This window comes from Amblyraja radiata, chromosome 21 (genome assembly GCF_010909765.2).
Source record: "Amblyraja radiata isolate CabotCenter1 chromosome 21, sAmbRad1.1.pri, whole genome shotgun sequence".
In the NCBI taxonomy this organism is placed as follows: Eukaryota; Metazoa; Chordata; class Chondrichthyes; order Rajiformes; family Rajidae; genus Amblyraja; species Amblyraja radiata.
In genome coordinates this window covers 2243358-2269174 of record NC_045976.1, presented here as the reverse complement: position 1 = coordinate 2269174, position 25817 = coordinate 2243358, and the positions used below count along the sequence as shown (strand labels likewise).

The 25817-nt window shown below is 46.9% G+C and overlaps 1 protein-coding gene across 2 annotated transcripts in view; it reads left to right on the top strand.

Moving 5' to 3' along the window:
* nedd1 (NEDD1 gamma-tubulin ring complex targeting factor) overlaps positions 1-25606 on the top strand; it is a 96148-nt gene extending 70542 nt beyond the window's left edge. Inside the window, exons 9-16 of one of the 2 annotated variants that reach the window (XM_033039380.1) lie at positions 6523-6666; positions 6760-6807; positions 14928-15142; positions 16025-16099; positions 18521-18659; positions 20884-21025; positions 21441-21507; positions 24440-25606. In XM_033039380.1, the coding sequence (XP_032895271.1) occupies positions 6523-6666; positions 6760-6807; positions 14928-15142; positions 16025-16099; positions 18521-18659; positions 20884-21025; positions 21441-21507; positions 24440-24544 (935 nt within the window). In that variant the 3' untranslated portion in view covers positions 24545-25606. Of the gene's footprint in view, positions 1-6522; positions 6667-6759; positions 6812-14925; positions 15143-16024; positions 16100-18520; positions 18660-20883; positions 21026-21440; positions 21508-24439 lie in introns of both variants that reach the window. The other variant, XM_033039378.1, reaches the window with a different exon arrangement.
* The last annotated feature ends 211 nt before the right edge of the window (positions 25607-25817 follow it).

Here is a 25817-nt window from a genome sequence, read left to right as displayed (position 1 = left end):
CGATCTACACTAGTCCCACTTGCCTGTGTTTGGCCCATCTATCTATCTATATATTATTATATAAAAGTCTGTGGCTGCCGGCGTCCGTCCGACGTCCGGCGTCTGTCTGGCTACCTGTCTGCTTTTTGATTCGTTTCCATCGTGTGATGTCACAATGCCCAATGCTCACATATGTCCAATCGGGATGGACACATTTACATATGCCTTTGCACCAGCCCCAGCCCCTGGTGAACGTTCCATCGTGTGATGTCACAATGCACAATGCTAACAGATGTCCAATCGGAATGGAGTCATTTACATATGCCTTTGCACCAGCCCCAGCCAGATTCCCACCCCGCAACTGTGCTTTGGAGGAACAGACCCAATAGACCCAGGTGGTTAGTATGACGCCTCACCCCCCCACCCCCCCCCCCCCAAACGCGCGTTGGGGAAACAGACCCAACGGGTCTGGACTTGGTCTAATCTATCTATCTATCTATCTATCTATCTATCTATCTATCTATCTATCTATCTATCTATCTATCTATCTATCTATCTATCTATCTATCTATCTATCTATCTATCTATCTATCTATCTATCTATCTATCTATCTATCTATCTTATAAAACTGTGTGCCTGCCGTCCGTCCGGCTGCCTTTCTTCCTTTTGATTAGTTTCCATCGTGTGATGTCACAATGCCCAATGCTCGCAGATGTCCAATCACAATGCCCAATGCTCGCAGATGTCCAGTCGGAATGGATCCATTTACATGGACGGCAGCGGCTGCATTTCTTCCTTTGATTCACTGCAGCTCCGAAACCAGATGCAGAATCGCCGACATCTTTTCAATTTCGGTAGAGATTTCACTTTCCTTTCTAAGTATCTGCCCCTCATTACATTTCGTCGTGTTTAAGTACACGTTTTTAATCAAATCCTTCCCCCCCCCCCCCCCCCCCCCCCCCCAATATTTCAAAAATAAACTGGCTTCTCACCCATAGAAGCAGCACCAGCCCCAGCCCCTGGTGAACGTTCCATCGTGTGATGTCACAATGCCCAATGCTCACAGATGTCCAATCGGAATGGATTCATTTACATATGCCTTTGCAGGAGCCCCAGCCCCTGGTGAACGTTCCATTGTGTGATGTCACAATGCCCAATGTTCACATATGCCCAATCGGAACTTAAGAGGGAGTTAGATGTGGCTAAAGGGATCAGGGGATATGGAGAGAAGGCAGGTACAGGATACTGAGTTGGATGATCAGCCACGATCATATTGAATGGTGGTGCAGGCTCAAAGGGCCGAATGGCCTACTCCTGCACTTAATTTCTATGTTTCTATGTTTCCCTCTCCTCACCCCTCTCCCTCTCCCACCCATCCCTCTCTCCCCCACCCCCCTTCCCTCTCTCCCCCCGCCCCCTTCCCCTACCCCTCTGTCCCTCTTCCACCACTCCCCCTATACCTCCCTTCCCACTCTTCCACTTCTCTCCCCTTACGCCACCCCTCTCCCTCCCCACCACACTCTCTTCCCCTCCTTTTCCCTCTCTCCCCCACCCCTTCCTCTTACCCCTCTGTTCCTCTTCCACCACTCCCCGTCCCTCTTCCACCACTCCCGCTACCCCTCTACCCTTCCCTCCCTCCCTCCCCACTTCCACTTCTCTCCCCCTTCTCTCCTCCCCCCTCCCTCCTCTCCTCACCCCTCTCCCTCTACCATCCCTCTTTCCCCCACCCCCTTCCCTCTCTCCCCCCGCCCCTTCCCCCTATCCGTCTGTCCGTCTTCCATCACTCCCCCTACCCCTCTCCTCCTCCCTCCCCACTCTTCCACTTCTCTCCCCCCACCCCCTCCACTCTCCCTCCCCACTCTTTCCCCTCTCTCCTCCCACCCCTCTCCCTCTTCCCCTCCCTCCCCATCCCCCCTCCCCCACATCTCTCTCCCCATCCCCCTCTCTCACCCCCTACCCCGCTCTCCTTTCTCTCCCAAATCTGTCCCGTTTCCTCCTCCTCCTCTCCCCTCCCTCCCCTCTTCTCACCCCCCTCCCCCCACCTGTGTGTTTGGGGGGTGGTTAATGTGAGTGTGATGCCGCCGCCCCCCCCCCCCCCCCAGTATTTCAAAAAATACTGGCTTCTCACCCATAGAATCAGCCCAGCCCCTGGTGAACGATCCATTGTGTGATGTCACAATGCCCAATGCTCAAAGACATTGTTGCCATAGAGGGAGTACAGAGAAGGTTCACCAGACTGATTTCTGGGATGTCAGGACTTTCATATGAAGAAAGACTGGATAGACTCGGTTTGTACTCGCTAGATTTTAGAAGATTGAGGGGGGATCTTAAAGAATCTTATGTTTCTATGATTGCCTCTCCTCGCCCCTCTCCCTCTCCCACCCATCCCTCTCTCCCCCACCCCCCTTCACTCTCTACCCCACCCCCTTCCCTCTCCCCCCGCCCCCTACCCCTTTGTCCCTCTTCCACCACTCCCGCTACCCCTCCCTCCCTACACTCCCACTTCTCTTCCCCCTCCACTCTCCCTCCCCACTCTTTCCCCTCTCTCCGCCCACCCCTCTCCACCTCCCTCCCTCCTCCCCTACCCCATCCCTCCCCCCCCCCGCCCCTCACCTCTCTCCCCCTCCCCATCCCTCTCTCCCCCTCCCCATCCCTCTCTCCCCCTCCCCATCCCTCTCTCCATCTCCCTCTCCTCACCCCTCCATCTCCCGCTCCTCACCCCTCTCCCTCTCCTCCCCCTCCTCCTCCCCCCCCCATCCCTCTCTCCCCCACCCCCCTTCCCTCTCCCCCCTTCCCTCCCCAACCCCCATCCCTCTCTCCCCCACCCCCCGTCGCCAACCCCCCTTTCCTCTCCCACCCCTTTCCCTCTATCCCCAACCCCTCTCCCCCTCCCTCCACACTCTTACCCCTCCCTCCCCTACCCCATCTCCCTCCTCCCATCCCTCCCTCCCCTCCCCCACACCTCTCTCCCCCTCCCCCATCCCTCTCTCCTCCCCCTCTCCATCTCCCTCTCCTCCCCCTCCTCCAACCCCCATCCCTCTCTCCCCCACCCCCTTTCCCTCTCCCCCCTTTCCTCCCCCACCCCCTTCCCTCTCCCCCACCCCTTTCCCCCTCCCCACTCTTCCCCCTCCATCCACACTCTTCCTCCTCTACCCCTCCCCCATCTCCCTCCTTGCCTCCCTCCCCCTCCCCCACACCTCTCCCCCTCCCCTCTCTCCTTGCCTCCCCCACCCCTCTCTCCTCCCCCTCTCCCTCCCTCTCCTCACCCCTCTCCCATCCCTCTGACCCCCACCCCCCTTCCCTCTCTACCCTACCCGTTTCCCTCTCTCCCCCCACCCCCTTCTCCCTACCCCTCTGTCCCTCTTCCACCACTCCCCCTACCCCTCCTCCCCATTCTTCCACTTCTCTCCCCTTACCCCACCCCTCTCCCTCTCCCTCCTCTCTCTCCCCCTCCCTCCACTCTCTCCCCCACCCCTTCCCCTACCCCTCTGTCCCTCTTCCACCACTCCCCCTACCTCTCTCCCCCTCCCTACCCACTCTTCCACTTCTCTCCCCACCTCCCTCTCCCACTCTCCCTCCCCACTATTTCCCCTCTCTCCCCCCTACCCCTCCCCCTCCCTTCACACTCTTCTCCCTCCCTCCCCTACCCCATGTCCCTCTTCCCCTCCCTCCCCCATCCCTCTGTCCTCCCGCCCCCCATCCCTCTCTCCACCCCCTCTCCATCTCCCTATCCTCACTCCCTCCCCTACCCTTCCCCCCACCTCCCCTCCCCCACCCCCTTCCATCTCCGCATTCTTCCCGCTCCTTCCACACATTACCCCTTACCCCATCTGCCTCCTTGCCTCCTTCCCCCCCTCCCCCACACCTCTCACTCCCTACCCTCTCTCCTCCCCCCCACCTCTCTCCTCCCCCTCTCCACCTCCCTCTCCCTCTCCACCTCTCTCTCCCCACCCCCCTTCCCTCTCTACCCCACCCCCTTCCCTCTCTCCCCTTGCCCCCTACCCCCTACCCCTGTCCCTCTTCCACCACTCCCCCTACCCCTCCCTCCCCACTCTTCCACTTCCCTCCCCCTTACCCCACCCCTCTCCCTCCCCCACCCCTCTCGCTCCCCCTCCCTTCACTCTCCCCCTCTTCCACCACTCCCCCTGTCACTCTTCCAGCACTCCTGCTACCCCTCTCCCCCTCCCTCCCTCCCCACTCTTCCACTTCTCTCCCCCCCCCCCACTCTCCCTCCCCACTCTTTCCCCTCTCTTCCCCCACCCCTCTCCACCTCCCATCCCACTCTTCCCCGCCCCCTATCACTCTCCCCCTTCCTCCACACTCTTCCCCATCTCCCTCCTCCTTCCCGTCCCTACTCCCCCTCCTCCCTCACCCTCCCTCTCTCCCCTTCCCCCACCCCTCTCTCCCCCTCCCCCACCATGCCCCCACCCCTCTCTCCCCCTCATTCCCCCACCCCATCCCTCTCTCCTCGCCCCCCCCCTCCCTCCCTCCCCCACCCCCCTCCCTCCCCCCATCCCCCTCCCTCCCCCCGCCCTCTACCCGTCCCTCTTCCACCACCCCCCTACCCCTCTCCCCCTCCCTACCCACTCTTCCCCTTCTCTCCCCCTTACCCCACCCCTCTCCCTCCCACACCCCTCTCTCCCACTTCCACCACTACCCCCTCCCTCCCCATTATTCCACTTATCTCCCCCCACCCCCACCCATCTCCCTCCCCACCCCTCTCTCTCCCCCTCCCTTCCCTCTCCCTCCCCACTCTACCCCATCTCTCCGCTCTCCCCCTCCCTCCACACTCTTCCCCCTCTCCCCTACCCTTCTCCCCCCCCTCCACACTCTTCCCCCTTTCCCTCCTCCCTCCCCTCCATCCTCCCCTCCCTCTCCCCCACCCTCTTTCCCCCCTACCCCCACCTTCTCTCACCCCCTCCCACTTTCCCCCTCCCTCCACACTCTTCCCCCTCTCTCCCCTTCTCACTCCTCCTTCCCCTCCCTCCACCCTCTCCCCTTCCCCCACCCCTCTCTCCCCCTCCCTCATCCCACTCTCATCCTCCCCTTCCCCCCTCTCTCCCCCTCTCCATCTCCCTCTCTCCTCACCCCCTCTCCCTCCTTCCCTCCCACCCCCCTCCTCCTCTCTACTCCTCCCTTTCCCCCCTCTCTCCCCTCTCCCTCCTCCCCTCCAACCCCAACCCCCACCCCTCACTCCCCCCACCTCTCCCCTCTACCCATCTCTGCCTCTTCCACCACTCCTCCTACCCCTCTTCCCCCCTTCCACACTCTTACCCTCCCCTCTCCCTCACCATTATTTCCCCTCTCTCCCCCTACCCCTCTCCCCCTCCCATCCCACTCTTTCTCCCCCCCCCCCCCCATCCCACTCTTTCTCCCCCCCCCCACGCCCCACCCCCCCCCCCCCCCCCCCCCCCCCACAAACGCGCGTTGGGGAAACACCCAACGGATCTGCACTTGGTCTACTTGGTCTATATTAAAAGTCTGTGGCTGCCGTCCGTCCGGCTGCCTTTCTGCCTTTTGATTCGTTCCATCGTGTGATGTCACAATGCCCAATGCTCACAGATGTCCAATCGGAATGGGGACATTTACATATGCCTTTGCACCAGCCCCAGCCCCTCCCCCCCCCACCCCCTGCAGCCTGTATCATCACGTGTGTGGGAATAGAAAAAGAGGATTGGGGGTGAAAGGGAATGGGGAACAGATGGACTGTCCCTACCCCTCCCCTTCCACTCTCCCTCCCCACTATTTCCCCTCTCTTCCCCCCACCCCTCTCCCCCTCCCTCCACACTCTTAAGCCTCCCTCCCCTACTACATCCCTCACCCCCCTCCCCCATCCCTCCCTCCCCTCCCCCACACCTCTCTCCCCCTCACCATCCCTCTCTCCATCTCCCTCTCCTCACCCCTCTCCATCTCCCTCTCCTCACCCCTCTCCATCTCCCTCTCCTCACCTCTCTCCCTCTCCTCCCCCCCACCCCCCCCCCTCCCCAGCAAACGCGCGTTTAATGTAAAGTGGGTCTTTACAACGGGTCTGCACTTGGTCTAATATCCCTCTAAACCTGTCCTGTCCATGCACCTGTCTAAATGTTTCTTAAACATTGCAATGTTTAAAATTCATGATAAAACCAATTTGATTTCAACCCTATCTTCTGTGTACCGTAAAAAACTGAATGATGATGTGAGAAGACAAATGAAGTTAGAATTAATCTCGTCATTTGGCTGAATATTTTTGCACTGAGGATTAGAAGTTAATCGTGTACTTGAGTGGCAATTTACAGCAGCAATTGTACATTGTACTCCATTTCTGCAGCTTATTCCAGCTGAAACAATTACAATGATTTCAAAATAAAGATCAACATACCACGACTGCTATATTACTGTTCTGTTCATGTAACTGTGAATTAATTTCTACTCCAATGAATCCTTTGTTTGGGATTATGACTGCATTGTTCTCTGGATAGCCGTCCTCTAATTATAAACCAAACAGGTGGAATAGTAATGTTTTCTTTACATTAATAGCATGTTTGTCATTACTGTGTTTGCAGGTTTATCACATAGTACCAGTTTAGATGTCATTCCATCCAAAGATACGGAAAATACAAAAGTCACGGATAGCAGTGGTAGCTTTAAGAACCTTGATTGTTTGGGTGGAAACAGCTTTGGAGATGTATTCTCACCAGTTCGAGACGGTAAGTTGATTTAAATTAATAGGCATATTAAAATATACAGACAATTCATGAGCATAGCAATTGGTCCTGATGAACTATGGCTTGGTTTTCCAGATGTTTCGGGGTCAAAGGCAAGTGAAGACAGCGTGGCAAGAGGAAATGGTATGATGTATTTTGTTGAGCGTTTAATTTAGTTGACACTTATTTTATTGAAGCCTTGTCTAGCTGCATTCTTTTATAAGCCATTTGAAAACAGTTCGAGAGAACATTCCTTCATTCGCAAAGATTGTAATTTTATTGGGAACCAGAAATTAACTAACTAGGTCATGCAGCATTTTCTGGGAAGAGATACAGTTGCCATTTCAAGTTGGGTTGAGGACATTTATCACAACTGGAAAAATAGAAAATAACTTTGTTGTGTTTGAATGAGGAAAAACCCGAACAGAAGAAATGTCTGTATTTAGATACAGACAAAAAATAAGGAATAAATACTTTAAAAGCAGCAGTTGGAAACAATTGGTAGATAACCAAACAAGTTAAAAATGAAAGTTGCAGCCATGTCTATTAATGTCACACAAAACACTAAATGCTGGTGGAACTCAGCGGGTCAGGCTACATCTGTGGAAGAAAAGCATAGCTGATGTTTTGGGGTGGGACCTTTCTTCAGGCAGAGAATTCAAGGTACACAAAATTGCTGGGGAAACTCAGCGGGTGCAGCAGCATCTATGGAGCGAAGGAACTAGGCGACGTTTCGGGCCGAAACCCTTCTTCAGACTCAATGCTGATTTGCAGTTACAGTTATGATATGGAGCTTGTGGCATGATCTACCAGTTGGGATGAATAGTAATGGTCCTCTGGCATTATTTGAAAAGGAATGTAGACTGTATCTGACCAAGATTATTCTTATAAAAAACATTTCACTGATTTGACGTTTGAAAAATCTAGCTGTTCGGAGTTATGGAACTATTTTCCTTCTCTTCTGGAGAAGGAGAGAGGATGTTTTCACCAGTGGAAGTGTCCCAGTCATGGGTTGCAGTGTCCCAGTCATCAAGTTGGATGGTAACATGCTGGAGAAAGACTTTTTAAGGCAATTGACTGGTTTATGTTGCATGGAATAGAGAGATGAACAAAGTAATTGTACAATTCAAGAATTATCTTTTGTGTCACAAAGAAAAGTTGCAACCTTTGACCCTGTTATGAGTTGGTAACAAGATTCCAAGCCCAAAGAAAACTGCCATTTGGTAAAACAATAGTCTATGGCAGGCCATGTGTGTTTATGTTCAGTCTTCATGCTTTCCACAGGAATATGTCAGTCACTTTTTCCTCGAAACCTGTACCTTTCTGCAGGAATATATTCACAAGCATAAAATTCCAAGCAAAAATTGCAGATGCTGAAAAGCTGAATTAAAAACAGACAATGTTTGGTTAAAAACAGAATTAAACTGAATTAAAAACAGACGGCAGTTCAGGCCTTGTCATGAAACAATGCCTGCGTTTCAGGTCAGTCCACCGTAGGTCATTAGCCTGAACTGGTGACTGTTTTACTCTCTCCTCAGATAATTGCTGAGTATTTTCATTTTAAGTTTCAGATAACATCCAATCTCGAGGTTCAGGCTGGAAAAATTTGGACTGATTTCTGTGGAGCTTCGGAGTTTGAGTAGAGACCTGATATCTATATCATATCTATCTATTATATATTAAAACTGTGGCTGCCGCCGTCCAGCTGCCTGTCTGCCTTTTGATTTGCTTCCATCGTGTGATGTCACAATGCCCAATGCTCACATATGTCCAATCGGGATGGATCCATTTACATGGCCGGCTGCCGGCTGCCTTTCTTCCTTTGATTCCTTGCTATGCCGAAACCAGACGCAGAATCGCCGTGATCTTTTCCATTTCGGTAAAGATTTCACTTTTCTTTCAAAGTATCCGCTCCTCATTACATTTCGTCGTGTTTAAGTACACATTTTTAATCAAATCCTTCTCCCCCCACCCCAATATTTCAAAAAAAAAACTGGCATCTCACCCATAGAAGCAGCCCCAGCCCCAACCCCTGGTGAACGTTCCATCGTGTGATGTCACAATGCCCAATGTTCAAATACATTGTTGCCATACTACAAGTACAGAGAAGGTTCACCAGACTGATTCTGGGATGTCAGGACTTTCATATGAAGAAAGACTGGATAGACTCGGCTTGTACATGCTAGAATTTAGAAGATTGAGGGCGGATCTTATAAAAACGTACAAAATTCTTAAGGGGTTGGACAGGCTAGATGCAGGAAGATTGTTCCGGATGTTGGGGAAGACCAGAACAAAGGGTCACAGTTTAAGGATAAGGGGTAAATCTTTTAGGACCGAGATGAGAAAAACATTTTTCACACAGAGAGTGGTGAATCTCTGGAATTCTCTGCCACAGAAGGTAGTTGAGGCCAGTTCATTGGCTATATTTAAGAGAGAGTTAGATGTGGCCCTTGTGGCTAAAGGGATCAGGGGGTATGCAGAGAAGGCAGGTACAGGATACTGAGTTGGATGATCAGCCATGATCATATTGAATGGTGGTGCAGGCTCGAAGGGCCGAATGGCCTACTCCTGCACTTAATTTCTATGTTTCCCTCTCCTCACCCCTCTGCCTCTCCCACCCATCCCTCTCTCCCCCACCCCCCTTCCCTCTCTCCACCACCCCCTTCCCCCTACCCCTCTGTCCCTCTTCCATCACTCCCCCTACCCCTCCCTCCCCACTCTTCCACTTCTATCCCCTTACCCCACCCCTCTCCCTCCCCCACCCCTCTCTCTTCCACTCCCTTCCCCTCTCTCCCCCACCCCTTCCCCTACCCCTCTGTCCCTCTTTCACCACTCCCCGTCCCTCTTCCACCACTCCCGCTACCCCCCTACCCCTCCCTCCCTCCCCACTCGTCCACTTCTCTCCCCCTTCTCTCCTCCCCCTCTCCCTCTCCTCACCCCTCTCCCCACCCCTCTCCCTCTCCCTCTCCCATCCCTCTCTCCCCCACCCCCCTTCCCTCTCTACCCCACCCCCTTCCCTCTCTCCCCCCGCCCCCTTCCCCCTATCCCTCTGTCCCTCTTCCATCACTCCCCCTACCCCTCTCCTCCTCCCTCCCCACTCTTCCACTTCTCGCCCCCTTCCCCTCCACTCTCCCTCCCCACTCTTTCCCCTCTCTACCCCCACCCCTCTCCCCCTCCCTCCCTCCTCCCCATCCCCCCCTCCCCCACATCTCTCACCCCCTACCCCGCTCTCCTTTCCCTCCCAGATCTATCCCGTTTCCAAATCAAAAGACTGAATTTAACACGACCAGTTTTAATTGATGACGTCACAATAATAATAATAATAATAAATTTTATTTAATGGGCGCCTTTCAGACATCTCAAGGACACCTTACATAGTAATCGGAATAAAAACATATAATCGGAATATAACAAGTAATAAAGACATCACAGAGACACAAATTAAAAACAGAATTCAATACAAAAACAGAAAATCACAAACACAGTGTGAAGAGAGAGCAGCGGCAGCCAAAGCGCGCCAGCGTCCACTCTCTCTTCACGGCAGCCGTCTTGGACACAGACCTACAGGACTACAATTAGACAAAAAAAATCATCCCCCCACAGTGGATAGCACTGTGGGGGAAGGCACAATGTCCAGTCCCCACCCCATGTTCACCCCAAAGTCAGGCCTATTGAGGCCACCGCAATTTCCTCTACGGAGGCCCGATGTCCCTGGCCGTTCTCACCGGGTGGTCTTGCCCCGGCGTCGGGAGAGTCCTCTCGGCGGCTGGGCCACCTGGAACGGCCACTTCCTGGTTGGAGCCCGCGGCTGCCGAAGCCGACAAGGCCGCGCCGGTTTGGAGCTCCCAGGCTCCCGATGATAAAGTCGGCGCCGCCTCTCCGCTCCGCAGACCCGCAGCCCGGAGATGTTGCTCTCGGCGGTCCAGCTCGCCAGAGCTCCAGCGCGTCGATCCAGCGCGGCGACCCAGGCAAGACATCGCCCGCTCCGCTCCGCTCCAACGCTGTGCCGCCGCCGAGGCCGAGGTGCTGGGCGGTCCCCGCCAGGAAACTGCGCTCCAAGCCCGCTGGTAGGCCACGAGCAAAGATCTTATAAGACCTTTGGCCACGAGGACGGGTCGACGGGCAGCCCGGAGAAAAGGCTGCCACACCGACCAGGTAGGGACCTAGAAATGAAGTTTACACCTACCCCCCACATTAAAAAGACCATATCCCCATCAAACAAAAAAACAGGACTCACTAAAAACTATAAAAAAAACGAATGGCTCAGCTGGCAGGGGGAGGGTGAATTGCTATTGCAACACGCAGGGCAGATGCACTGCTCAGGGAGGCAGGGGAGTGCTGGAATCTTACGTTTGGGAACGGCTTGATTTGGAGGACCACGCTTCCCGTGGGGACTAGGGGTAGGGAATGGTTGCGTTGGAGGAGCACTTGGTCTATTATATTACTAAAACTCATCTTGTTTGTTTCTATATTTGTTTGTTTCTATATTTGCGCAAAAACACACGACAGTGCTACAATTTTTGACACACCCTACTCGCCGTTGTCCTGTGATGTAAATGAAACACGTTTCATTCAGATTGATGGTATAGTTTACAGGTTATTTACATTTTAAACTTATGTACTTTTAAACTATTTTCCCCGCTACCCCCCTACCCCTAGCCCTGCCCGTCAGCAGCGTTCCACCTCACAATGACGTCACAACGGGATCCCGAATTTAATTTACATTAAAAAAAAATTTTAAATTTAAATCACGATTTTTATTGTGGGGAGTTGGGATAGGGGGGTTTCATTAAAGAAAAAACCCGTCATTTTCATTATGTGGGGTGGCATAGGGAGTGGGGGATGTAGGGAGTGGAGGATACAGGGAGTGGGGTATACAGGAGAGGATATAAGGAGAGGAGGGCTGTGCGGGAGGTGAGGCAGAGTGGGGGGGGGTGGTGGGTAGTGGGGGAGCAGGGGGAGAGGGGTAGGGAGGGGAGAGGGGTTATGGAGGGAGGGAGCGACTCAGGGTAGTGTAAAGGTGAGGGAGGGAGTGTGGGAGGGGAGGAGGAGAGGGGAAAGAAGAGGGATGTTGAGGGGTTGGGAGTGCTGGGGATGAGGGAATGGAGGAGGATAGGGGTAGGAAGCAGGATGGCAAGGCGCATTTGGGGGAGAGTTGCCCCGACTCGCGTCACTACGGGGATCTCTGGTGTCAAAACGGGAACTCTCAGCCGCGCCTGTGCAGTTGGGGGCTATGGGTGAGTGGTGCAATATTGCGTTGGGGGAACGGGTCCCGCTTGGGCTAGTAAATATATAAAATTATCAGGGCATGTAGACGGTAAATGGTAAAAGCCTTTTTAGCAGAGTGAAAATGTCAAAAACTAGCAGGTGTAACATTCAGGTGAGAGTGGGGGTAGTTTAAAAGAGATGATTTTTACACAGTGCTGAGTGCCTTAAAGCCTTAAAGCGTAAAGACCTTAAAGCTGGGCCCTCTGGTGTTTCACTTTTCCATCCAGGCAAAAAGTTGCTGATTGTCTATCCTATCTATGCCTAGACTGACTAGAAAATTGGCATGGAAGGAATCGGAGGGTGATGGTGGAAGGTTGCTTTTTGGACTGGAGGCCTATGACTAGTGGTGTGCCTCGGTTCAGTGCCGGGCCCAATATAGTTTGTCATCTACATCAATGATTTGGATGAGAACATACATGGCATGATTAGCAAGTTTGCAGATAACACAAAGTGGGTGGTATTGTAGATAGTAAAGATGGTTATCAGAGGTTACAGCAGAATCTTGATCAGCTGGGCAAGTGGACAAAGGAATGGTTAATGGAGTTTAATGCAGATAAATGTGAGGGTTTAGGTTGTCTACCCAGGGTAGGTAGGACCTTCACGGTGAATGGCAGGGCTCCGGGGAGTGTTGTAAGGAAGAGGGATCTTGGAGTGCAGGTATATAGTTCATTGTAAGTGGTGTCACAGGTAGATAAGGTGGACAACATGGTTTTTGGCATATTATCCTTCATGGGTCAGGATTTTGAGTATAGAAGTTGGGATGTTGTGTTACAGCTGTGCAAGGTACTGGTGAGACCACAGTTGGAGTATGGTGTTCCGTTTTGGTCACCTTGCTGTGGAAAAGCTGGAAAGAATGCAGAGACGATTTTTGAGGATGTTGCCACGACTTGAGGGCCTGAACTATAGGGAGAATTTAGTTTCGAGAAGCAGCATAGAAACGGGCCCACCGAGCCCATGCTGACCAACGATCACCCCGAACCCGAGCACTATCCTACACACTCGGGACAATTCACAATTTGCAGAAGTCAATTAACCTACAATGTACACAAAAAAGCTGGAGAAACTCAGCGGGTGAAGCAGCATCTATGGAGCGAAGGAAATAGGCAACGTTTCGGGCCGAAATCCTTCTTCAGACTGATCGGGGGTGGGGGGGGCGGGGACAAGAAAGGAAAAAGGAGGAGGAGCCCAAAGGCTCCATAGATGCTCCATAGCCCGAAGGCTCCATCGATGCTGCTTCACCCGCTGAGTTTCTCCAGCTTTTTTGTGTACCTTCGATTATCCAGCATCTGCAGTTCCTTCTTAAACACTTTGTATACTCCACTGCGTTATCTCTTCAAGGTATGCCTACCTTGAAGAAGTTCTCCTTTTCTCTCCGGAGACAGTTTCACAACCTCCTCTCTAACTGTCCCCCATCTGTGATTCCAATTTTGTTAGTCCTTGCTGTCTCCTCCCCTTCCTCAGTCCCCCTGCTGTCTCCTCCCATCCCCCAGCCTTCGGGCTCCTCCTCCTTTTTCCTTTCTTGTCCCCGCCCCCCCACCCCCGATCAGTCTGAAGAAGGGTTTTGGCCCGAAACGTTGCCTATTTCCTTCGCTCCATAGATGCTGCTTCACCCGCTGAGTTTCTCCAGCTTTTTTGTGTACCTTCGATTTTCCAGCATCTGCAGTTCCTTCTTAAACCTACAATGTATGTCTTTGGAATGTGGCAGGAAACTGGAGCACCTGGAGAAAACCCACCTGGTTACAGGGAAAATGTACAACTCCGTACAGACAGCAAATGTAGTGAGGGTCAAACCTAGGTCTCTGGCGCTGTGGGGCAGCAACTCTATTGCTGTCCCACTGTGCCACCCACCAGGAGGCTGGGCAGGCTAGGAGTGTATTCCTCGGAGCGTAGGAGGATAAGAGGTGATCTGATGGAGGTGTATACGATTATGAGGGGAATAGATAGGGTGGATGCAGTCTTTTATCCAGAGTAGGAGAATCAAGAACCAGAGGACAGGTTTAAGGTGAGAGGGAAAAGATTTAATCTGAGAACAACTTCCTCACTCTGAGTGTGGTGGGTATATGGAACGAGCTGCCAGATGAGGTAGTCGAGGCAGAAACTATAACAACATTTAAAAAAAGATATTTGGGCAGGCACATAGATGGGAAAGATTTGGTCCAATTGGGCCAAATGCAGGTGGGATGAGTGTAGATGGGGCACCTTGGTCGGCATGAGCAAGCTGGGTCGAAGGGCCTGTTTCCCTGCTGTATGAATATAAACAAAAAGCAATCATGGAAAGGAGCATAGTGAATGCAGCTGAAAGGCAAATCTGTGCGTCATTATCAGGGATACTCACGGGTAATACATGCTCTGTATGTATTTGATGTAGATTCTTTAAAAGTTGGGAACTGCTATCAACCTTTTTGTTAACAGGCCACATCACTTCACCTCAATCCAATTTATATGATGTAAAACATCAAATTAGATGATGTAAAATATCAATAAATTAAAATCGCTTTCATGTAAATCGGAAACTGATGATCAGGTTTTCCGTATCGATTTAAGAGTGGAATGTCTAGGAACAAATATTTGCAGAACTGAATACTAAATGGAAATTAAACTATACATTGGATAAAGGAGAAATATGAAGCGATGCAGTGTAACGACAAGTCAAAGAACACGTCAGTCTGAAGACGGGTCTCGACCCGAAACTTCACCCATTCCTTCTCTCCAGAGATTCTGCCTTTCCCGCTGAGTTACTCCAGCATTTAGAGTCTACCAACACATAATTCGTTCTGACTAGCACTTGTAGATTGATTTTAAACATAATGAATGAATTGTCCAACTCTTTTTTAACCCTTTTCTCACATTGCCAATCTTGTACCAAACATCATTGGCAAAATAGATGGCTGGTGTGGATATAATTTTATTTAGTTGTAGAATACACCCTTTGGCCTCAACTTTTTTTAAACCTTGGCATCTAAGAACAAACAGCTCGAATGTATTTCTCTTTGCAGGTTTAGGAGTTTCGCCAGAACTGAACACCATGTTTTCCACAAGAACTAATCCAATGGGTTCTTGTACAAAGGGAGACTTGCACTCCAGCTCCTTGCATGGCTTTTCATCGCCATCTCCTGTGAAGGAACCGACACAGTGCCATGAGAAGATTTCCATCAGTAGCCAAATCCAGAGTGGGAGGCCATACTTGAAAGAGACACTTGAAAGTGCCCAGGTTAATATTTTAGTTGATGTTTTCTTTCCAGAACTGGGAAGATTTGAGTGCCAACAACTTTTAAGGATGTTGGGGAAGGGGAAAGAAGGGTGCGGGAGGGTGGAGGTCAAGCTCAAAGGTTAAGATCGAGTGGAAAGGACTATTTAGATTGCTCTAACTTCACGTAACCTTTGTATCGCCTCTCTCTCCGACCCTCCCCCACCCTAGTCATCGTACTAGTTTCACTGTCGTCCTGCTGAGTTTCACTGTCTGTATCACTCGTTATCACCTTCCCCATAGCAGTTGTGGACTACATCTTTCCTTGATAACTTTTGCCGGCACTGATTTGTTCTGTACATCTTCATACCTCTCGTTTTCCTCTCCCCTGATTCTCAGTCTGAAGAAGGGTCTTGACCCGAAACGTCACCAACTCCTTTTCTCCAGAGAAGCTGCCTGACCCACTGAGTTACTCCAGCTTTTTGTGCCTATCTTCGGTGTAAATCAGCATCTGCAGTTTCTTCCTCCACCTTCAGCCAACATGTCCATTCCAACCAAGGTGCCCCATCTTAGCGAGTCCTGTTTGATCAAGTTTGATCCATATCCCCCTAAATCTATCCTATCCATATATCTTACTATGCGGAGGCATGGTTGCATAAACCATTCTGACACTGAGTATTCATTAAGGTTCAACTTTTTTCCCTTTGGTCACAGCAGATAGTGCTACGCTTGTGCTGAATTACCTCTGGCCAGATCTCCCATTAAGTTCAGGTCCGTAATATCAAATATTTTGAAGTAAGACGTTTTTCTTAGACTTTCTTTGAGGGTAATTTTCCTACATGTAAAATAATATTTTACACAAGACATTATAGTCTTCCATAATATTTGCATCTTAATTCTCTGCAGGGAATTGACATGGGGTTCCTGAAATCAAAAATGACAGAGCAGAATGGTCAGGTGGAAAATAAGAAATTGGAACAGGTAGGTGTTTGTTGGACTAATACGTTTTTTTAAATGAATGTAGGTTAGTTTAGATTAGAACGTAGAACAGTACAGCACAAGAACAGACCTATAATGCCATGCCCATCACGTATCTACCTGCACATTATCCATATTCCTCCACTCCCTGCATTTCCGTGTGCCTATACAGAAGTATTTTAAAGATCACTAGTGCATCTGTTTCAACCACCACTCCCGGCAATACAATTCAGGCGCTCACCATCCTGTTTGAAAGAAAATTTGCCCCCACATCTCCTTTAAACATTGCCCCTCTTACTTGAAAGCCATGTGCTCTAACATTTAATTATTCCATTCTTGGAAAAAGATTCAAACTGTCGACCTATGTTGAGGAGGCTTTTAGAGAGCCACAAGACAGACAGGGAATGGAGGAAGATGAACAATATGCAGGCAGATGAGTTCAGGTATCCTGTTTGGCACAGACATTGTGGGCCCAAGGTCCTATTCCTATGCTGTACTGTTCTGTGTTCTTCACAAGACGTTTTTTTGTCAGAGTTGAACATAGAACAGTGAAGCATGGCCTTTGCTCATTATATGTTACAAGTCCATATGCTCATCCAAGGTTCGTAGTTTCATTTGTTGGCCATCTGGAATGTAAAAGTTGCAAAAGTGAAAATAACATAACGGCGATCGCTAAAGAAAATGTTATTGCAAATATAGGAAATTGGATCTGTTTAACATTTTCATTTTATTTAAAAATAAGAAGGAAAATCATTCTGGGTAATTATGCCTAAAAACCCTGAATATGTTCAGGAAATATACTTCTGTTTTAACAAGAAAGTAGTTAATGCAAAGTTAGCACTGTGCATATATAGCATTCATCCCAAACATCTTGCAACTGGTTCCAGAATGGCATGTCTGTGCACTACTAATGGACTGCTGCATAACATCAGGGATGATTTTTGATGAAAACTCAGCAGTTCCTAGTCGGGTTGTACAATGTGATTTAGAGGATAATTCGCAATTAGTCATTTTGCCACGGATTCCAATTAGAGTCCAGTGAAACAAATATAATATCTAGATCAATAAAGGGAAATTCCCTCAGATGTCAGAATACACTGATTTTTATGTATATTTGAGAATAAGGTCCTGTACTGTACTGTATTAAAAACATGGATTTATATGGTGTGCAGATGATACAAGAGTATTGCTAGTTACAGATGACTGCTCTAGTCCTACGTTGTAACTCATTTCCGGTATGTTGGTCAGAACAGAAGATCTTTGTTCTCTGAACCATACTTTGTACATCTTGTGGTTTCCCATCTATCTAGTCCTCCTTCACTTTAACCTCCCACTTCGCAGTCTAATATAACTATCAGCAAAATGGTGTCAAGTAATCATGCTCTCACTTGTAAAGCTAGAATGAACAGAAGATAGTGAGCTAATAACTTTAGTTGAGTGATACAGTGTGGAAACTGGCCCTTCAGCCCATCTATTCAGTGCTGACCAACGATCACCAGTTCTATCCTGCACACTGGGGGCAATTTACAGAAGCCCATTAACCTTCAAACCTGTATGTCTTTGGGCTGTGGGAGGAAACCAGTGCACCAGGAGAAAACTCATGCAGTCACGGGGAGAACGTACAAACTCCGTACAGACAGCACCCGTAGTCAGGATTGAACCTGGGTCTCTGGCGTAATATGGTAGCAACATTAACGCTGTGCCATTCTACCACCCTACATTTTCTGTCACTGGCCTTATGAGTCTCTTAGTTTGGACAACTATCCCAGCAGACTTTGACACCTTACATTCACAGAGAGTTTTTAACATTAAGCATGAGGTTGCGCAAATATATATCCCCAAGTTACCCAGAATATTTGGAAGTTCATGCTGTAATTTAGGTAGGTCTTAAAATTAGATGGGAAAATTCAGATGTTCAGCTTTCCCAAAGAGCAGTCAATTCAGGAACTGCTCCTTCAGATTGAAAATATCCAGAAGTAATACCATTGTTTATGAAAGGTGGGAGAGACAAGCTTGGAATTTGGAGATCTTGTCAGGCTAACATGACAATTATTACCATATGTTTAGTATCAGAATGGACTTGTCAGAAGAGGGCCAGCTTGAATTTGGAAAGGATAGTACATGCCTGACAAGACTAACTGAATTGTTTGAGGAAGTGATGGGCATGTCTATGGATGCGTGCAGCATCATGGATCTTCAGAAGGCTGTGTCTGCAGAGGTGCACACAAGAAAATGCTACATTTGTCTGCAGAGTGGAGACCAGACTTGTTTAAAACCTGTGCAGACTGAATCCAGTAAAATTAAAAAGGCCAATGTTGAGAATAATGGATCATTGCTCCTCTCCGATTTTGTATTCATTCTTCAACCCACATTGTTTTTTTTCATGTTATTAAGTTTGTGTTAATGGCTTCAATTTGTCTCAAGTTAAGCTCTTCCATAACTGAGACTGGAATCTTGTCAATGCCTCTAACGTCTTCCATGGTGAAAACACCTGAACTGGGGGAAAGAAAAGGAAGAGTATCTTTTATCCAGGAATCTATGGAGGATAATTCTCCCATATCTGGTAAGTATTGCACAGCTCAAACTGTGGTGTCATTGTACCATCCTGTAAGGAATACATTCAACAAGTTCAAACTCTAAAGGTATACCAAAAGAAAGTGAAGATTTTTCTTAAATAAAAGAAACAGTGAAATAATATTTTATTAAAATCTAAAATCTTATATTTTTTAAATACATGCCGTTTGTGTGTCTATGTTTTGTGTTAGAAAATATTGTATACATTGTTTTTCTCAAAATTAAAATGGATTTTGTGGTGACTCCTTTGACCCATTGAGATTTGCCTTAGTCTATATCACGTATGGTCAGACATGCAACATAATTCACATTACAGTCATTAATAATCTCAGTGGTACTTTCCAGTAAGAACTAAACCCATGTATATGTCATCACCTTATCAAATTAGGAAAGAGCTATAAATGCCATTTTAAAACAATAGGTGCCGTGGATTTATCAGCAGGAAGGAACTGCAGATGCTGGTTTTCACCGAAGATAGACACAAAATGCTACGGGACAGGCAGCATCTCTGGATAGAAGGAATGGGTGACGTTGCGGATCAAGACCCTTCTTTGGACTGAGAGTCGGGGCAGAGATAGATACAGAGATATGGAGGTGTAAGGTGTGAAAAAGAGACATCAAAGGGGATGAAGTTGAAGGAAAATGTGGAACCGGTCATTGTTAGCTTGGAGAAGGTGACAACGAAGCATTCAGAGATAAAATTTAATCTGGGAGACAATCAGACTGGTCAGACAACTCGGAAGGGGAAAGGGGGGCTGGAGAGAGAGCGAATGCAGGGGTTACTCAAAGTTAAAAAAGGTGCTGATACTCACATCAGTGATGGGGAAACTATTGGAGAGTTCATTGATTTGAACTTACTCCCATTTGGAAGAGAATGGGCTAGTTAGGATAGCCAACACGTCTTTGTAAGCGGCAGGTCATGTCTCATTACTTGGTTGAGTGTTTTCAGGAGATGACAAAGGAGATTGATGAAGGTGGCAGATATTGTATACATGGATTTTAGTAAAGGTTTTTATAAGGTCCCCCAGTTGAAACAGATCCTTTTGTTAAACTAAATGGCCTTACCCATTGTCCACTGCACCACCAATTTTCTCAGCCACAAATTTACTAAACACTTGAACTGCATTATCATCCAAATCATTTATATAGGTGACAAACTACAATGGATTCAGCACTGATCCCTGCAATACACCACAGGTTACAGGACTCCAAGCTGATAAACAACCTTCCATTTCTATCCTCTGACTTCTTCCACCAAGCAAATTATGAATTTGATTGACGTATTCATCCTGGATCCATGTGATCTAACCGACTATGTGGGACCTTGTCAAAGGCCTTGTAAATCTCATATGGACAACGTCCCACTGCCTTGTCCTTGTCAGTGGTCTTGGTGACCTTTTGAAGTCATGGGACATGATTTCCTACACACAAGCCATTCTGACTATCCTTAATCAGTCCTTGCCTATCAAAATGCAGGTAGATTCTACCTCCTCGCAATCCACCCTAGTAACCACATCAACCAAAATGTATTTTAGTTTTACCAAGTAAAGGTTCATAAGTGATAGGAGCAGAATTAGGCCATTCGGCCCATTAAGTCTACTCCACCATTCAATCATGGCTGATCTATATCTCCCTCCAAACCCCATTCTCCTGCCTTCTCCCCATAATTCCTGATACTCGTACTAATCAAGAATCTATCTCTGCCTTAATCTCCATTGACTTGGCCTCCACAGCCTTCTGTGACAATGAATTCCACAGATTCACCACCCTCTGACAAAATTAATTCCTCCATCTCCTTCCTAAAGGAACATTCTTTAATTCTCAGGCTATGACCTCTGGTCCTAGACTCTCCCTTTAGTGGAACCATCCTCTCCACATCCACTCTATCCAGCCTTTCACGTTTCGGTAAGTTTCAATGAGATCGCCCATCAATAGAAGCAAGCAAGCTAAGTTGCAGCTGATATTAGAAACATAGAAAATAGGTGCAGGAGGAGGTCATTCGGCCCTTCGAGCCATTCATTGTGATCATGGCTGATCGTCCCCTATCAGTAACCCGTGCCTGCCTTCTCCGCATAATATTCTAGTGGAATATTAACCACTGGTATCAAAACTGACTTCGGCATGCTGGTCTTTTCGTATTTTGTTGCCATTTGCAAGTGCCAAAACCTGTGCACTGGCCAGATCAGTGCTTATTAAATGTGCTCATTTTACAGTTGCAAAGATGACTGCTGCTCCAGGGATTCCTAACATGTCTGAAAAATTTGTGGATGCACTTGGAAGTGAAGGGCAGCAATTAACATCCGCTCAAGTTCAATTAATAAAGACCATTATACAAGATACTTTGGAGGATTATAAGTAAGGAACATACATGTTTCAAATAATTACCTTGACATAAAGGCCTTGTTTCAAGCATGGAAAACAGAAGCACGTTGGTTATGGATTTTTGTGTTCAGACTTGCCATTCTGTTTGAAAAAGTTGATAGAGCTATTTCTAATGTTCTGTATTCTTCAATTTCTATTTCAACAAACCTCTGTTTTAGACTTTTCATGAGTTAAGAGTTTTATTGTCATATGTCGCAGATAAAACAATGAAAGTCTTACTTGCAGCAGCACAACAGAATATGTAAACATAGTATTCTGTAAACAATATAATAAACGAGGGGAAAAGGTTCAGTGTGTATACTCACACATGAAAAACAATAATAGTGCTCTTTTTGCATACATTTGTCGTTATGATACCGAAATTCTAAACTTTCTCTAATTAACCCAGAGATGCATGGCACCGAGATATCGTAAACCTACAGCTAGAGATGATCAAACAATTCCAAATCCAACAGGTAATTAAAATATTCAATGTTGTGGGAGTGATATTTTGACTTTTGTGTGCGCTTGGTATGTGGGCAGTATCAACAAGAGACAATTGGAGGTATCTATTTTCCAAAATGTATTCCTGCAAATATCTTCCTTCATCCATCTGAAAATCAGGTGGTAGAATTTTTAGCCTGAAAAAAAAGGAAACAGAATTTGAGTTTAGTTTATTTTGTTGCGTTCTAGCCAGTCAGCGGAACAGCAATGCATGATTACAAAGGAGCCATCCGCAGTGTACAGATACATGATAAAGGGAATAACGTGAATAATGTTTAATGCAAGGTGAAGTCCGATCAAAGATAATCCAAGGGTCTCCAATGAGGTAGATAGTAGCTCAGGACTGCTCTCTAGTTGTTGGTAGGATGGTTCAGTTCCCTGATAACAGCTTGGAAGCAACTGTCCCTGAATCTGGAGGTGTGCTTTTTCACACTTCTGTACCTCTTGCCTGATGGGAGAGGGGAGAAGAGGGAGTGATCAGGGTGCGACTCATCTTTGATTATGCTGCAGGCCTTGCCGAGGCAGTGTGAGGTGTAAATGGAGTCAATGAAAGGGAGGTTGGTTTGTGTGATGGTCTGGGCTGCATCCACAATTCTCTAATTTCTTGTAATTTCGGATGCAGCCTTGTTGTGATGCATCCCGATAAAATTCTTTCTACGGCGCATCTGTAGATGTTAAAGAGATTTGTTGGGGACATGCCAAACTTCCTAAGTTTTCTTTTAAAAACCCAACCTGCTCGATTTTCCCTCATGTTAACCCATTAATCATAGCCATCAACGTACTCTTTCCTCTCCCAATCCAAGTTTGTCTCTGGACCTGAGGAGATGCCCTTCACCATGATCTTGGGCAGCCAGCACACCTTTCAAAATTCTACTGCAAAGAATAGTATCTATCGTCCTACTGTGCCCTAAGACCATTTTCATGCACCACAGCACTCTAGTCTTGAACGCCCTCCTGTACCATGTAAGTGTGATCAGTTTCTCATCCCTTCCTGCAGTTCCTGCTCTTGTCCACACTGTGACAAGAATTCAAATCGATTGGATGAATGCTAGGGCAAAGGAGAGATGAAACGTTTTTGACAAGCTAAAATAAGCAGCGGCTGACCAGAGATATTTAAAAACTGCTAACATTGAATGAATTAAAAATCTTTAAAAATGTTCAATAAGTCATCGGGAGGCGCAATGGTAGAGTTGATGCCTTATAGCGCCAGAGACCCGGGTTCAATCCTGACTATGTGTGCTGTCCGTATGGAGTTTGTACATTCTCCCTGTGACCTTTGTGGGTTTTCTCTGGATGCTCCGCATTCCTGCCATTCTCCAAATACAAACAAGTTTGTAGACTAATTGTCTCTGGTGTAAGTAGGATAATGCTAAGAGTGCGGGGAACACTGGACAGCAGCGACTCGGTGGGCTGAAGGCCCTGTTTCTGCACTGCATTTCTAAGCTAATCTAAAGTTAACCAAAAGTACTTATAAATGAAATTGTAGCCCTTTATTCTGCTTTATCTGATTCAAGGAAAGTTGTGCAATTCCACAGGATGGACTGCATTGGAAAAATGCATCTAAAATTGAAGGCTCACCCTGAGAGTTATCTAACCAAAGAGGGCAGGGGCTCTGAATATTCCCTCTCAAAATGGTGCTATCATGCACAAGTAAATGCAAATGACAAGGTTGAAGCAATTAGAGACAGATCGAGTTGAGTAAATAATCCATCTGACTCCTTCTAAGATCTCCAAAGTCACAGAAGAAAAGCCATCCTTCAGCCAAACTCATCCACTCCCATCTGATATCCAGATATAGCAGAGAGCCTATTAGTTCAAACTCCACCTATTGTAATGGTGAAGCTTCATGCTTCTGATAGTGACATCTCGCCTTAAGGTTCCAATCACGTTGCAATGCTGGTATCTATCTTGTTAAATTTCCAGTTATGTTCTGTTGACAAAACTCAGCAAATCTGGCCAGGTTATGCCAAAGATAGACACAAAATGCTGGAGTAATTCAACGGGACAGGTAGCATCACTGGATAGAAGGAATGGGTGACGTTTCGGGTCGAGACCCTTCTTCAGACTGAGAGTCTGAAATGAGATATGGAAGGTACAAAGAGAATGTAAGGTGTATAAAGAATAGATCAAAGCAAACGATAATAAGGAAATGTAGAAAGGTTCATTGTTGGCTGAGGAGAAGGTGACGGCGAGGCATACAAACAGTAAAATAAATCAGGAGGCCAGTGAAACTAGTTGGAAAACGTGGGTGGGGAATGGACGGAGTGAGAGGGAAAGCAAGGGTTACTTGAATTTAGAGAAATCAATACTCATACCGCTGGGTTGTAAGCTGCCCAAGCAAAATATGAGATGCTGTTCCTCCAATTTGCGTTTGGACTCACGCTTACAGTGGAGGAGACCCATGACAGAAAGGTCAGTGTGGGAATGGGAAGGCAACCGGGAGATCATGTAAGCCCAGGTGTTCTGCCATATTAGCCTGCTCTTGATGGCTGACCATTAGCGTGAAACATTTGTACCACAGAACAGTTGAACATTCATAGCCTCCAAGGCAGTCCAATATTTAATTACATTTCTACCATCATCACCCTGGCACTCAGTATTGAACAGTAATAAACTAGGCTAGCCACAGTTCAAACTAGCCACAGTTCAAACTAGCCACAGTTCAAACTAGCCACAGTTCAAACTAGCCACAGTTCAAACTAGCCACAGTTCAAACTGGCCTAGTTCAAACTAGCCACAGTTCAAACTAACCACAGTTCAAACTAGCCACAGTTCAAAAAGGCTGAAGAAATGTTGCGAGAAACCCAAATGTTGCAGTGAAAAACCCAAGGTGACTTACAAGTTGGTTTATTTCAATTATGTTTGCATCAAATTTGTTTGATCCATCTATCTTTCTCCTTTCAGAACGAAATCCATGGTTTACTTGAAAGATACTCCATTAATGAAGCTTTAGTGGCAGAAAATGAGAGATTGCGAGAAGAAAATAAGAGGCTACGAGCTATGTTTTAAGATGAGATGTTGCTGAGAGCTCGCTAAAGCAAGAAGGTTTTGCACTGAGAAGCAGCAATAATACCCTGCCATAAGGCAAGCATAGGTGAAGACTGACTTCAACGCATTAATATTTAATACGTAAATGTTTTGTACATCACACCATTAATCGCAGAGTAGCTGGCCCATTTTGATTCTAAAATGAGCCAAAAAACAGCTGTCTCAATGGATGGAATAGAAGTATTAAAAGTCTTTTCAGATGCTATACAACGGAATTTTGATAAATGTTACAAATAATCTTCCAGAAAATGTGCCACAATCAGGAGTTTTACGTAATAGAATTGAATGAGAAAGGTGTATTAAAGCTCAAAGTAAAAATCAGACTAAAGGTGGGATAACATGCATTGTTCAAGATTCTAAAGCGTAGGTTTTACAAAAAAAACCAGCAATAAATGAAAATATACTCAAAGATAGATCCAGCACACTGGGTAAAGATTATTTTATAAATTGGCATTTTCTACTTTTTACAAATTATTGTTTATTTTTGTCTGACAATAACCATACTTACTCAGATACTTAAATCGTTGATTGCTATTTGTGAATATCTTTACTTATTTTCCATCGGCTGCCTAAAAACAATAACTACTAGTTTCTGTTCGGTACAAGCAGTATTTTTACTACTGGATAAGCGAATCTAAATATTTGAACGTTGCATTAATACTGAGTAGATGGTCTAAAGTGCCTTTTTCAGATTTCTAAATGAGCAGGTTACACAGGAATTCTGATACACTGTCATTGACTTGACATTCAGCAATTGTGTAGAATAGCCATTGTTTATATTACGTACACTATTTTGTAAAGAATTTCGAGTGGATTCTGTTTTTGAATTAACATTTAAAATGCAGGATATTTCTAATGAAAAAAATACTATATTAAATGTGGTTTGCAATAAATATATTGGTAAGCGTTTGGTATTTCAGAAAGCACTTAAAAGTAAATTAGCTGGAATTGCATCAAAGAAAAGATGGCATGTTTTTATAATAATCAAAATGCTTTAAGTAAAAACATTGGTTCTAACAGCAACTTGCATATGATTTACTGTATTGTTGCACATTTCAGATAGGAATTTAATATTTTTAAATACCATGAAGTACTATAAAATCCAATTCCGTTTTAATCAATTTCCAGCCATACTAGATTTTGGAGTATTGGAAGAAAAGGCTGTATACAACAAAGACATTTCCCATTTAGTTATCTTCACAAATTAAGGGAAACACTTTAAATAGGATGAAAA